The sequence below is a fragment of the Cebus imitator genome, unplaced genomic scaffold (genome assembly GCF_001604975.1).
Source record: "Cebus imitator isolate Cc_AM_T3 unplaced genomic scaffold, Cebus_imitator-1.0 Scaffold18, whole genome shotgun sequence".
Taxonomy (NCBI): Eukaryota; Metazoa; Chordata; class Mammalia; order Primates; family Cebidae; genus Cebus; species Cebus imitator.
In genome coordinates, this window is record NW_016107333.1 from 8,805,784 (window position 1) to 8,819,637 (window position 13,854).

General features: G+C 47.2%; 1 protein-coding gene across 4 annotated transcripts in view; it reads right to left on the reverse strand.

The window, feature by feature from the left end:
• Positions 1 to 3,574: 3,574 nt before the first annotated feature.
• The window catches only part of EFCAB8 (EF-hand calcium binding domain 8), a 71,584-nt gene continuing 61,304 nt past the window's right edge, over positions 3,575 to 13,854 (reverse strand). For 3 of the 4 annotated variants that reach the window (XM_037733298.1, XM_017514387.2, XM_017514364.2), the window contains 5 exons: positions 7,801 to 7,969; positions 6,827 to 6,956; positions 5,397 to 5,601; positions 5,216 to 5,314; positions 3,575 to 4,279 (listed from right to left, as the gene is read on the reverse strand). In XM_037733298.1, the coding sequence (XP_037589226.1) occupies positions 3,809 to 4,279; positions 5,216 to 5,314; positions 5,397 to 5,601; positions 6,827 to 6,956; positions 7,801 to 7,969 (1,074 nt within the window). In that variant the 3' untranslated portion in view covers positions 3,575 to 3,808. The remainder of the gene's footprint in view (positions 4,280 to 5,215; positions 5,315 to 5,396; positions 5,602 to 6,826; positions 6,957 to 7,800; positions 7,970 to 13,854) is intronic. The other variant, XM_017514372.2, reaches the window with a different exon arrangement.

Genomic DNA, 13,854 nt, shown 5'->3' on the forward strand with positions numbered 1-13,854 from the left:
GCTGGAAATTCCATCCTTTTGCAGAAGGGAAAAAGAGTTCCAGCCCACTCCTTCTGGGATAAATCAACGAGGGAAATCCAGTGAGGATGGAAGAGAGGAACCCTGCTCCGTGCCTGGCTCAGAAACGCCGGTTCCTGGGTCAGTAGGGAGGTGGTGGGTAACTTAGAGTTAATCACTGGTTTGTGGGACTCTCGCAGAAGTTTTCTGGGAGAACAACTGGGATTGAAGAAGAGGATGTCAGCTACAAAGCTGACAGCTCTAGAAACTAGGAAAATAAGCTGGGCCTGGTGGCTCACACTTTGGGAAGCTGAAGCAGGTGGATCACCTGAGGTCAGGGGTTCGAGAACAGCCTGGTCAACATGGTGAAACCCTGTCTCTACTAAAAATACAAAAATTAGCTGGGCTTGGTGGCGGGCACCTATAACCCCAGCTACTCCGGAGGCTGAGGCAGGAGAATGTCTTGAACCCGGGAAGTAGAGGTTGCAGTGAGCCGAGATTATGCTACTGCACTCCAGCCTGGGCTTCAGAGTGAGACTCTATTTCAAAAAAAAAAAGAAAGAAAAAGAAAAAGAAACTGGAAAAATCTTCAGTGTAGCCACAGTCTCTTCTGCTCCCCCACCTAGAGGGCCGTTATGTTTGACCTGTGTCCTCCAAAAAGATACGTTGAAGCCCTCAGGCCCAGTACCCCAGAACGTGGCCTGATTTGGAAACAGGGTCGTTGCAGAGGTCATCAGTTAAGATGAAGTCAGACTGGAGTAGGGCAGGCCCTTGATGCAGTAGGCCTGGCGTCCTTTTGAGAAGTCACTGTGGTCGGGCGCAGTGACTCATGCCTGTAATCTCAGCACTTTGGGAGTCTGAGGCAGGAGGATCACTTGAGCCCAGGAGTTCGAGACCAGCCTGGGCAACACAGCAAGATCCTGTCTCTACAAAAAGTTTTATTTTTTATTTATTTATTTTTTTTTTTGAGACAGAGTCTTGCTCTGTTGCCCAGGCTGGAGTGCAGTAGTGCAGTCTCCACTCACTGCAACCTCTGCCTCCTGGGTTCAAGTGATTCTTCTGCCTCAGCCTCCTGAATAGCTGGGATTATAGGCATGCACCACGCTTGGCTAATTTTTGTATTTTTAGTAGAGACAGGGTTTCGCCATGGTGTCTAGGCTGGTCTCAAACTCCTGACCTCAAGCAATCCTCCCGTGTCAGCCTCCCAAAGTGCTGGGATTACAGGCATGAGCCACTGCGCCTGGCCTCTACAAAAAAATTCTAAAAATTAGCCAGGCACAGTGGGGTGCACCTGTGGTCCCAGCTACTTGGGAGGCTGAAGTGGGAGGATGGCTGGAGGCTGGGGGGCTGAGGCTGCGGTGAACTGCGATCATCACACACCACTGCACTCCAGCCTGGGGGACAGAGTGAGACCCTGTCTCAAGGAAAAAGATGAAGAAGGAGAAGAAGAGGAAGAGGAAGGAGGAGGAGGAGGAGGAGGGGGAAGGAGAAGGAAAAGACAAAGAGGAGGAGGAGGAGAAGGAAGAAGAGGAGGAGGAAGAAAGAGAAGGAGAAGGGGGGAGAAGGGGGGAGGAGGAGAAGAGGAAGAGGAAGAAAAAGAAACAAGGAAGAAGGAGGCCTCATGGAGACCCATGAAGGAGATGTCTGTGTGACAATGGAGGTGGGGCAGTGGCGGGGGATGCCTCTCTAAGCCAAGGAACACCAAGCGAGAACTACCAGCAAGCACCAGAAGCTTGAAGAGGCAAGGCAGGGTCCTCCCCTACCAAGTTCAAGGTGCCCTGCTGACACCTTGACTTAGGGCTTCTGGTCTCCCGAACTGTGAAGACATTAATGTCTGTTGTTTGAAGGCCCCTGTGTGTGGTGCTCTGTTACCGCCTTCTTGGGGCATCCAGAAGCCCTCAGATACAAGAGCAGTGTCTAAAATGAGAAGTCCCTTCCCAGGGGAGACGGTATGAGGGGAAGGCCATGGGAGGCACTGAGTGGGGTCTGCGTGGCCTGGGCAGGGCCCCATCACCCCGTGCCCCCAACCCCGAGCACAAAGGTGTCTGATCCCCGGTACCTCCTCCTGGGGACACATGCCATGATTCTCTGTGGCCCAGAGAGCAGGCCTCTTCTGAGCCCCAGACAGACACCTTTACAGCTCCACCACAAGGAAGAGTTTTCTAGATTAGAAGGCACTTCATAGATATTTGTTGTGAAAGTGAAAATCAGCAAGGGCTGCGGGGCAGGTTTACTAGGAAGTTACTAACTCCTAAGCTGCAGCCTCTTCCAAGGCTGACACCTTGACCTCCAGCCTCCAGAGCAGAGACAGTAAGTTTCCGTTGTCTAAAGACATCAAGTGTGGTACTTTTTTCCAGCAGCGCTAGGAGAGGGATACAGAGATGGTATCAGGACACAGCCTGCACATGGATTTTGGCCTCAGTAATGCCTGGCTCCTGGATGCCCTGACTCCTTAATGCAAGAACCAAGCTGGGTGGCCTGAGGTCATAGTTTCTTCATGCAGGAGAGGATGCAGTGACCCCAGGAAGGAGGCACAGGTGACGCAGAAACTCTCAGCAGGCCAGGCACGGTGGCTCATGCCCGTAATCTCAGCACTTTGGGAGGCCAAGAGGGGTGGATCATTTGAGGTCAGGAGTTCGAGACCAGCCTGGCCAACTTGACGAAACCCCATCACTACTAAAAATACAAAAATTAGCCAGGTGTGGCTGTGCATGCCTGTAGTCCCAGCTATTCAGGAGGCTGAGGCAGGAGAATCGCTTGAACCTGAGAGGCAGAGGTTGCAATGAGCCAAGATCGTACCACTGCACTCCAGCCTGGGTGACAGAGTGAGACTCTGTGTCAAAAAAAAAAACAAAAAACTCCCAGCAGAGTGGTGGTGGGGAGCCCGCACTTCCGCCCGTGAGAAGCGTAAAGGGAGATGGAAGGGGAGAGAGGAGCTACACACACTCCTCCAGGCTGGGCCTCACACTGGGCAGAAGGGTCAGTGGAGACACTGAGACCGTCAGAGAGACCCCCCCAAGAGCCCCCAGCCTATAGCCCACCTCCCCCTTGCTCAGCAGCAGTGGGCTGCCGCCGCTCCCTTCAGGCTGCAGGTGAAGTGTCCAGAAGGCCCCACATGCCCCAGAATGGGATCTCGAGCTGCCGAGAGGGCTGAGGGCCCAGCAGAGGTCTGGACAGGTGCCTCCGGGCCAGAGGGGAAGGACACGTGGGACTCCATAGCCAGACAGCGGCAGAGCCAGGAGGGGGGCTGCCCACCACGCTTCCAGGCCTCTCTGCACACGGGACAGAACAGGGTGCAGGGCAGGGAGTGTTTGCTGATGAGGGATGCTGACAGACAGCAGGGGCAGATGAACAGCCACAACCCCCGCCCCAGACGGCTGCCGGGCCTCACGCTTGCCATGAGGCTGAGCCAAGTTTCCAAGCGAAACAGCCACACCCAGGTGTCCTTGGAAAGGGACTCTCCTCTCTGCCTCTGTCCAGGGCCTGGCCAGGGGATGTGACCAGTCTCAGATAAGGGGATGTGACTGCTCTCAGATAACGAGGGACCTACGGGGCCAGGAACACACACACGGCCCAGCCTCATCGCTGTGGACGCCCACAGCTGAGAACATTTATTTTCTGCTCCAGGTTCTCCAGGGGGGCCAAAGAGAAGACAAGGTCAGGAGACAGGTGGACTTCCCCAGAGAGGCCGAGTGGGGTGGCCGGGGGAAGGGCCACATCCTCTGGGTCTGGGAGGGAAAAAGCCAGAGACACCTAGGCTCGCCATGGGCGCGGCTGCCCTGCTGGAGAGCTAGAGGAGAGCGCAGGCCCCTCAGAACCTGATGTGGGAGCCTCCCTTCACAGAGGGCATGGAGGTGGCCTTCAGAGGCCTTGGGGGCTGCCCGAAGGAGGAGACAGTGAGCTTGGGGGTTGCTGACCTCTGCAGGGTGGACTCAGACACTGGGGAGGGGACCAAGAGGGCGGAATGGGCCCTGGAGGCCGACTGGGGCCGCAGCAAGGAGAACTGGGGCCTCGGGAAGGCAGGTAAGCTGGAATCCAGCAGCCTGGAGGCTGAGGCAGACACAGATAACAAGGAAGACGGGGAGGAGGTGGCCGTGGGCGTGCTGGCCATGCTATCCAGCGCAGCCTGCTCCCTGCTGGGCACCAGGTCCTTCTGGATGTCGGGGACCACCAGGCGGACGTGCCTGTCCTGCAGGTCGGGGCCCCTGCTGGTCAGGAAGTCGGGCTGCTGAGTGGGCGTCAGCTCGTTGAAGTGCAGGCTTCGGTAGACCTGGGGCGAGATCTGCAGGGGACAGAGCGGGGAGCGGGGACACCCAGGACCAAGAGCAGGCTCTTAGGAAGGAGGCGAGGCCAAGAAGACGTGTCCAGAGGACTGCAGCTGCCACTAACCATGGCCTGTGGGCTCATGCACCCACCCAGCACCAGGCCGGCGCCCAGCCCTGCTTTCCACCCAGCTATGGTGTGTATGGGCATCCTGAGCTGGGCGCGCAGACTGCACGCTTCTGAGCATGAGGCCTCCAGCTGGGACCCTGGGTGAGGCCCCGGTGCAAAGAGCTCCTGGGAGCAATCCATGTCACACCAGCCTCTCCCCAGCCCAGACGGGGAGGCCCTGCAGGCACGTGGCCTTCAGCGTTATCTCATCTATTCTCAAGGGAACCTCACAAAGGAGGGAGCTCCCACAGCACTCCCACAGCAGACAAGGAAGGGGAGCTGGGAGAGGCTGGGATCTGCCCAGGAAAGGGCAGGATGGAGCTCAGATCTGCTCTTTCCAATGTCCTCTGCTCCTTTCTGTCCCCAGTGGAGAGCCGCTCCTTCCACTTACCCTGTCTCTTACTACGTGCCTGGCACGATGCCCTGGTCTGCTGCTGAGCACCATGGTAGCGGGGACATGGGTGGGAAATATGCTAACCAGCAAACCATGGAAAATGCTCGGGAGCCTATAGACAGGGGCTACCCCAGGGGGGACCTTGTCCCACAGGCCCTTGAGGTTTGTCCTCAAGGACAAAAGCTGCCCCTATGACCTCAGCCAGGGCCTTGGCAAATAAACCATATCAGTCTCAACCCAGACCTGTCCATGGCCCAGAATCCTGTTTAAAGGGCAAAGGTTCCTATCCACCCCCACTGAAGGGCCGTGTGGGCACAAGGGTGGCTGCTGGTGAAAACAGGAGCCCCTGGCACCCTGCCCAGCCTGCTGGGGAGCTGCCCCATCCCGCCTCACCTGCTGCTTCATCCAGCCGTATGGCACACTGCTGGACAGGAACCTGGTATTCCGCACGCGTTCCTTGGGCTTATACGCCGCTCCCAGGACTTTGCTCACCTGCAGAAGCCATGCCGAGTGAAGCCGAAGAGTTGGGGGTCCCTGCACGCCTCCCCATGTACCCCTCCCCTCCCAGCCTCACCTGCTTGTCCCCAGACTCCCACTTGCTCCAGCTGTCCTCAATGTCTTCCAGGGGGCGTTCTCCGGCCCACGGGGACACCAGGGCCATCTTCTGCAGCTTGGCCCAAGCGTCTGCCTCCTCATCTGCCTTCCCATGCAGGAGAGCCATCAGTGCCGTCTGCTCTCGCCGCTGGTATATCAGGGCCTCGGCCAGATCCCGCTGCTCCCTAGTGTGGGGGCCTTTCCTTCACAAGATATCCCCCCACCGCAAGGCAGGGCAACCCTCCCAGAAACCCTGAAAGGCCGTCCCCTTCCTGGGCCTGATCCTGTCCAATCTTCCATCCCTCCCCGCAGGCCAAACTCCCCAGAGCTCATCACTGAACATGTGTGGAATCAGAATTTGCAAAGCCTGGATCCAGCTGGCCCAGCAGGTCCTGCCACTCTCCCACCACTCTATCCTCTCCACCATGCAGACCCGACACCCCATCTGGCTTTATCTGGACCTCCCCTTGTGGACTAAACATGCCTGCCCCTGCCCCAGGGAAACCCTGCCTTTGCCTTGTTTGATCTCCCTCCGCAGGACTGTCAACATGTATGCCTTGAAGGAAGCACAGAAGCCACAAAGATTTTGTGGGTGCCTGACAAACTCCTACTTAAATGTCAAAACCCAACTCCAATATCACCTCTCCTGTGAAGCCTTCCTTACTCGATCCACTCAACCATGTGGATGGTCCTCTGAGCTATCCCTGTTCCTAATCCTCTCATTACTTATCACATAAAGCTACAGCCATTAGTGTCTGTCTACCTCGCCGAGTAAACTGTGAGTTCTCTGAGGCAGGACCTGGGTCTGGATGTCTTCTATCTCTAGAACCTAGCATAAAGTCCGGCAGTCAGTAGATCTCAATACATAGGTTCTTGAATGAACCTGAATTACTGGAAACTTGGTCAGGAATAAGGATGGAGTGGACAGAGTGGGTAGGGGATGCACCTGCAGGGGGAGGAATGAGCAGCCAGCAGTCTGCTGTGCCCTGCAAATCAGGGAAGTAACACAAATGTCTGCTCAGGATCAGGGCCTTGGGCTTGGGCCTGAGCACTCCTCTGCCAGGGACCTCTGGCTACGTAGCAATGACCTCTGCAGGGAAGCCAGCTCTAGCAAACCTGGGCCTGGCTCGGGCACCGGGCCCCATACAAGCTCTTGGGTTTTTGTATCTTGCCCTATCACTGCTCAACCTTTCAGCTGAGCTGGGCTAAAATGGGACCTGGGCTCTCCCCCCATAGCTGCCACTTGTGGAGTAGAGTTGCCTGCGACCCTCAAGCCTCTGGCCTTCTGAAGGCCCTCCCTACCCATGCCTAGCTCTACCTGACCCAGGTAAAGGCTTCCCGGGACCTGGGAAGACTCACAACCTCTCCCTCCTCAAGCCAGGGAAGACCAGGCGAGCTGTGCTCACTCACCGCAGCTCCAGATGGGAGGCCTTCCAGGAGGTGCCAGCAGAGCTGCCCTCCTCCTCTAAGCCTGCTCTGCGTTCATGAAGACCAACATGGGCATCCTCTAGTCTTTTCCACATGCTCAGGCCAAATGTTCCTGTGATTTCACCAGACGCTGCTCAGAACGACGACTGACATACCGCCCTCCTCCAAGCCCTCTGCCCCTTACCCTCTCTCCTCGAGGGTCAGCTAGCAACCCCCACCCTCAGGCCCCACGCTCACCCAAATGTTGAGTGCCCACCATACGCTGGGCACAACACTGAGTACTCAACAAATATCTGGATGAGCCAGACAGAAGCCCTAGGATACACTCGGCGCTCAAACCTAAAGCATCCTGCCTACATGTGGGCTGAGAAGGGGGGGTACTACGGCAATGACCGAATGGTCCTCAGCTGGGCTTCGGGTAGCTTGTGTGTAAAATGGCAATGGCATAGAACGCCCAGACCCCCATCAGATGTGAGATTTAGGGTGGTGGGGGAAGGAATGGGCTGGAGTAAAAAGTAGGTAGTGAAAACAGAAAAACTTAAGTCCTGCTCCTGGCCAGGTCACCTGGCCCTAATTGTTTCTTGATATGAATGGTGGCTAATATGGGTATGCGTTTACTTTCTCAAAATCCAAGAAGCTGAACCCTTCTGGTTTATATGGTTCTCTTTACATACAATGCAACAAGTTTATTTTTTTAAAGAGAAAGGAATATGCCTTATCATATATTTGATTTGCAAAAATATACATAGGTGAATAATATTGGGTGGATGGGTGAATGGATGGAAGGACAGTTTGCTGAATGGACAATTGGGCAGACTGTAATATTTAAGCAAAAGCAGTTGCTGTGGCCTCAAACTCCCTCCCCACAGAGCACAAAGGTCATGCCAGCTTATGTTCAGACAGGGATAGAAACAAGAAGGGCCTTGGGCATCACTGAGCTTCAGCAGGATCCATACCAATGGCATCGCCGGAGAGTTTCCAAGCCTTGACATCACTGTCCTGGCCAGCACTGATAACCAGCTGGAAGTTGTCCACATACAGGATGTCTGCCACACTATCCAAATGGCCCTTCCAGGTAATCAGGAGCATCGGGGGAACCAGGGAAATGGTATGACCAGCCACAACCTATAGGGGACAGTACAGGAGAAATACTTACACCAAGACCACTACACAGGCTAATCAGAACACACCCAGGACTGCAGGCAGCAGAACCCAGTTGGAAGCCCTGGGACACGGGCTAGGGTTCTAAATCTGGATACATTCCACATGAACTTGCTTGTGACCTTACCTAGGTCCCAGCGCTTCTCTGGGCCTCACTGGCCCCTTAGGTAAAACCATAAAAAGCACTCGGATATTACTACATGGTTTACCAGGTGCCTCCATACAGATTATTCCGTTTGAACCTCTCAGCCTTACAGGAAGTATATGATTCCCGCTGACTTACAGAGGAGGAAAGTGAGAGTCAGGCATGTTCAATAACTAGCCTAAGCCCACGCAGCCAGAAAGTGATGGGGCCAGGGCAAGGGCCGAAGTCTTCTAAAGCTTTTCATTTGGGCATTGGGAGATGAATAGGGTGAGCAATGGGGTGTTAAATCACATTCACTGAGAGCATAAAACTACTTAACTGGAAAATGAGTGAAAATGACCATTTTTAAATAAAACGAGATTAACAAAGGTGGACTTATTCAGCCATATTCAGCTATGGAAAGTCAGAATAATATACACTTTAAACAAAGCAATGGAAGACAACAGAAAACTCAGAAACCAACCAAAATGTATGTGAAACTTCAGTACTTAGTAAGAGTGGTGATAGAAAATATGACTCAATACAGTAGTGGGATACCTGATGAACTATAAGAGAAACCTAAGTTATCTTTATCTTACAACAAAATGAATACTAGGCGCATTGAAGATTATATTTTCAATGAAATCATAGAATACCTATAAAAGAATGAATCAATGTTTATCTTATCTCTAAGAAAGCGATAGACAAGCAAAGGAAAATATCACAATGGGAAAAAAAACTGACTTGATCACCAAAAAATATAATTTTAAATCATCATAAATAAAATTAACAAACAAATGGCAAATAGGGGGGATATTTGTAATGCATGTGATAGACAACGAGTTAATCTTTTAATATACTTTTATGTTATTTATCTTTTTTAGGGATGGGGTCTCACTACGTTGCCCAGGCTGGCCTCAAACTCTCGGGCTCCAGTGATCTGCCCACCTTGGCCTCCCAAAGGGCTGGGATTACAAGCATGATCCACGATACCCAGCTTCACATATTTTTAAATAATTATATAACATTTTTAGAAGATAGTTACCACAATGGAAAAGTACGCAAAGGACATGAAGAGACAATTCACAAAGTTATACAAAGGCAATAAAATAAGAGAAGATGTCACTATCACTAATAAACAAAGCCATATGAATTAAAATCAAAAGAAACCATTTGCACCTAAAAATCAACCAAAAATGTTTTCCTCACTTAGAGCATGTATTTATTGAATACCTTCTATAAGAAAGGCACTCTAATAGACTCAGAGGATCCTCAGACGAATACCACTAATAAATTATTTAGGTTGTCAAGGATAAAACAAAACAGGCCAATGAAATGCACAACTGTATAAAACTTGTGGAATGTAATTTTGTAGTATACATTAAAGGCTTTAAAATGGCTTATGTTCTTTTACATGCTCTTTCCTTGGGACAAATCACTAGATGTGCAAATAACTATGAACAACAACTAAAAAGATTTGTAAAAGAGAGTATTTGCGCCATCATTTTTACAGACACCTAAACACAACTTTATCAGAACATAATTCACATATAATTTACCAATTTAAAGTGCTCAATGGCTTTTAGTGTATTCAGAGTTGTGAAACGATCACCACATTCTATTTTAGACCATTTCATCACCCCAGAAAGAACTCTTTACCCAGTAGTCATTACCCAATTCCCCCAACTCCCTCCCCCAGCCTCAGGAAACCACTAATCTACTTTCCATCTCTGTAGAAAGTATATTATGGACACTCTGGACATGTCATTTAAGTGTAATCACACAATGTGTGGTATTTTGTGGTTGGCTTCTTTCACTTAGCATGGTATTTTCAAGGTTCATCCGTGTTGCATGCATCAGTACTTTATTTCTTTTTATTATTAAATAACATTTTACTGTATCACCATACCATACTTTAACCATTTGGAAGTTGACAGACATTTGGGTTGTTCCCACTTTTGTATTATAAATAATGCTACCATAAATACTCATGTACAAGATTTTATGTGGACATATGTTTTCATTTCCCTTGGGTATACACTTGGAAGTGGACCTGTTGGGTCATATGGTAACTCTACACTTATATTATCTGTTTTTTTCTTTTGTAGCTTGTTTTTGGTGTCATATCTAAGATACACTGTCTAATTTAAGGTCACAAATATTTTTCCATTTATTTTATTCTAAAAGCCTTACATACTATATATTATATTAACGTTTTGAGGAACTGCCAGACTGTTTTCCAAAGTGACTACAGCTTTCTACATTTTTTTTTTCTTGAGACAGAGTTTCGCTGTTGTTGCATAGGCTGGAGTGCAATGGTTCAATCTTCACTTACTGCAATCTCTGCCTCCCAAGTTCAAGCGATTCTCCTGCCTCATCCTCCTGAGTAGCTGGGATTACAGGCATCCGCCACCATGCCCAGCTGATTTTTGTAGTTTTAGTAGAGACAGGGTTTCACCATGATAGCCAGGCTGGTCTTGAACTCCTGACCCCTCAGGTGATCCTCCTGCCTTGGCCTCCCAGAGTGCTGGGATTATAGGCATAAGCCACCACACCCAGACAGCTTTCTACATTCTATCTAGCAATGTGTAAGAGTCCCAGTTTGCCCACATCCCAGACAACTATTGCTATTATCTATAGTTATCCTGGAGAGTGTAAAGTGGGATCTCATTAAAGTTTTGATATGCATTTCCCTGAGAGCTAATGATGTTCAGCATCATTTAATATACTTATTAGTCCTTTACCATATTTAAATTAATTTATCTTTTTTATGAAGTTGTAAGAGTTCTTCATATATTCTGGATACTAGTCCCTTATCAGATATATGATTTGCAAGTGTTTTCTCTGTGGTTATCTTTTCACTTTCTTGGTGATATCCTTTGCAGCCCTATAGTTTTTAATTTCGACAGTCTAATTTATCTGTTTTTTTCTTTTGTAGCTTGTTTTTGGTGTGATATCTAAGATACACTGTCTAATTTAAGGTCACAAATATTTTTCATCTATTTTTTCTAAGTCTTATACTTTTAGCTCTTACATTTAGGTCTATGATCCATTTGGAGTTAATTTGTGTGTGTGTTATGAGGTAGGAGTTTAACTTCATTCTTCTAATAAAGTTATCCCTATTGTCCCAGCAGGGCATGTTTCAAAAAGAATATTATTTCCCTCCATTTGATTATCTTGGCATTCTTGTCAAAAATCAATTGACCATAAATGTGAGAATTTATTTTTCAACTCTTAATTCCATTCCATTGACTTACAGGTCTTTCCTTACACCAGTATCACGTTGTCTTGATTACTGTAACTTCTTATTCAGTTTTGAATTTGGGAAGTCTGAGTCCTTCAACTGTGTTCTTTCTCAAGATTTTTTTCTTACTTTCTAGATCCCTTGCATCTCCAAAAAGGAAAGAAGGGAGGGAGGGAGGGAGGGAGGCAGGGAGGGAAGAAGGGAGGGAAGAAGGGAGGAAGCAAGCTGGGCACAGTGGCTTACACCTGTACTCCCAGCACTTTGGGAAGCTGAGGCAGGTGGATCACCTGAGGTCAGGAGTTCAAGACCAGCCAGGCCAACATGGCAAAACCCTGTCTCTACTGAAAACACAAAAATTAGCCAGGTGTGGTGGAAGGTGCCTTCCAGCTACTCGGGAGGCTGAGGCAGAAGAATCACTTGAACCTGAGAGGCAGAGGTTGCAGTGAACCAAGATGGCGCCACTGCACTCCAGCCTGAGTGACAGAGCAAGACTCCAACAAAGAAAAAAAAAGGAAGAAAAGAGAAGGAGAGAGGAGAGGAGAGGGAGAGGGAGGGGGAGGGGGAGAGGAGAGGAAATAAAAGACAAAATAAAAGAAAGCAGCTGGAATTTTGATAAAAATTGCATTGAAGTAATTTGGGGAATATGCTATATTAACAACATCCAGTCTTCCAATCAATGAACATGAGATGTATTTCCATTTATTTGGGCATTCTTTCATTCTTTCAATAATGTTATGCAATTTTCAGAGATCAAGATTTGCACTACTTTTCCAAATTTATTCCAAAATATTTTATTCTTTTTGATACTATTATAAGTGAAATTTTTTAAATTTAATTTTCAGATTATTGCTAGTGTATATAAATATATTGATTTTGTATATTTACCTTATATCAAGCAACCTATTGAATTTATTAATTTCAATAATTTTTAATGGATTCTTTAGTTTTATGTATAAGATCATGTCATCTGCAGATAGCGATAGTTAACTTCTTCCTCCCCAATACAGGTATCTTTTATTTCATTTTCTTGCCTAATTGACCTCCCAGTAAAATATTAAACTGGGTAATAAGAGTAAATATTCTTATCTTATTTTTGATTTTACAGGAAAGTAATATTTCAACATGAAGTTTTATGCTACCTGTGAGTTTTCATAAATAGCTTTTATCAGGTTGAAGGAGTTCCTGTCTTTTCTAGTTTATTTAGTGTTTTAATGAAAAAATGTTTAATTTTGTTAAATGCTCTTTTTGCATCTATTGATATAATCATATAGCTTTTGTTTTTTATTCAATTGATGTATTACATGAATTGATTTTGGATATTAAGCCAACTTTGCATTTCGGGAATAAATCTTAGTTGGTCATGATATATAATCATTTTCATATGTTGCTGGTTTCAATTTGCTAGTATTTTGAAGATTTTTGTATCTATATTCAGAAAAATATTAGGTCTGTAGTTTTATCTTCCTGTGATATCTTTATCTGCCTTTGATATCAAGGTAATACTGGTCTCATAGAGAACTCTTTTGGAAGAGTTTGTAAGCAATTGACATTAATTCTTTAAATATTGGGTAGAATTTACCAGTAAACCTACCTGAATGTGGAGTTTTCTTTATGGGAAATTTTATTACTAATCCAATCTCCTTACTTGTTACATTCAGGTTTTCTACATCTTCAGATTTTCTATTTCTTCTTAAGTCAGCTTTAGTAGTTTGTGTCTTTCTAAGGTTTTGTTCATTTTTCTTTATTTTTTGATAATGAACAGTCAGACACCATACTAATGTCCAATAGTAGGTAACAAGCTAAATAAGTGATTATAATCCCATAAAATGGAAATTTGTAACTCCATAAAGTAAAATATTATTTAATCAATAGAAAGTGTGGTGTTCAAGAATATTTTATATCCCAGGGATGCAAGGATGGTTAAACATATACAAATCTATAACTGTGATAGACCATATAAACAAAATGAAAAATAAAAATCATATGATCATGTCAATAGATGCAGAAAAAAATCATCTAACAAAATTCAACAGCCCTTCATGATAAAAAAAAAAAACTCTTAACAGATTAGGTATACAAGGAATGTACTCTCAATACTATAAAGGCCATATATGATTTACCTGTAGCTAATATCATATTCAATGTTGCATAGATTTTCCTCTAAGATCAGGGACAAGATAAGGATGCACACTCTGACCACTTTTTTTCAACATAGTACTAGAAGTCCTAGACAGAGCAATTAGGCAAGAGAAAGAAATAAAAGCATCCTGATAGGAAACAATGAAGCGAAATTGTGTCTGCTTAATAACAACATGACTTTATATATTAACAATCCAGGCCGGGCGCGGTGGCTCAAGCCTGTAATCCCAGCACTGTGGGAGGCTGAGGCGGGTGGATCACGAGGTCAAGAGATCAAGACCATCCTGGTCAACATGGTGAAACCCCGTCTCTACTAAAAATACAAAAAATTAGCTGGGCATG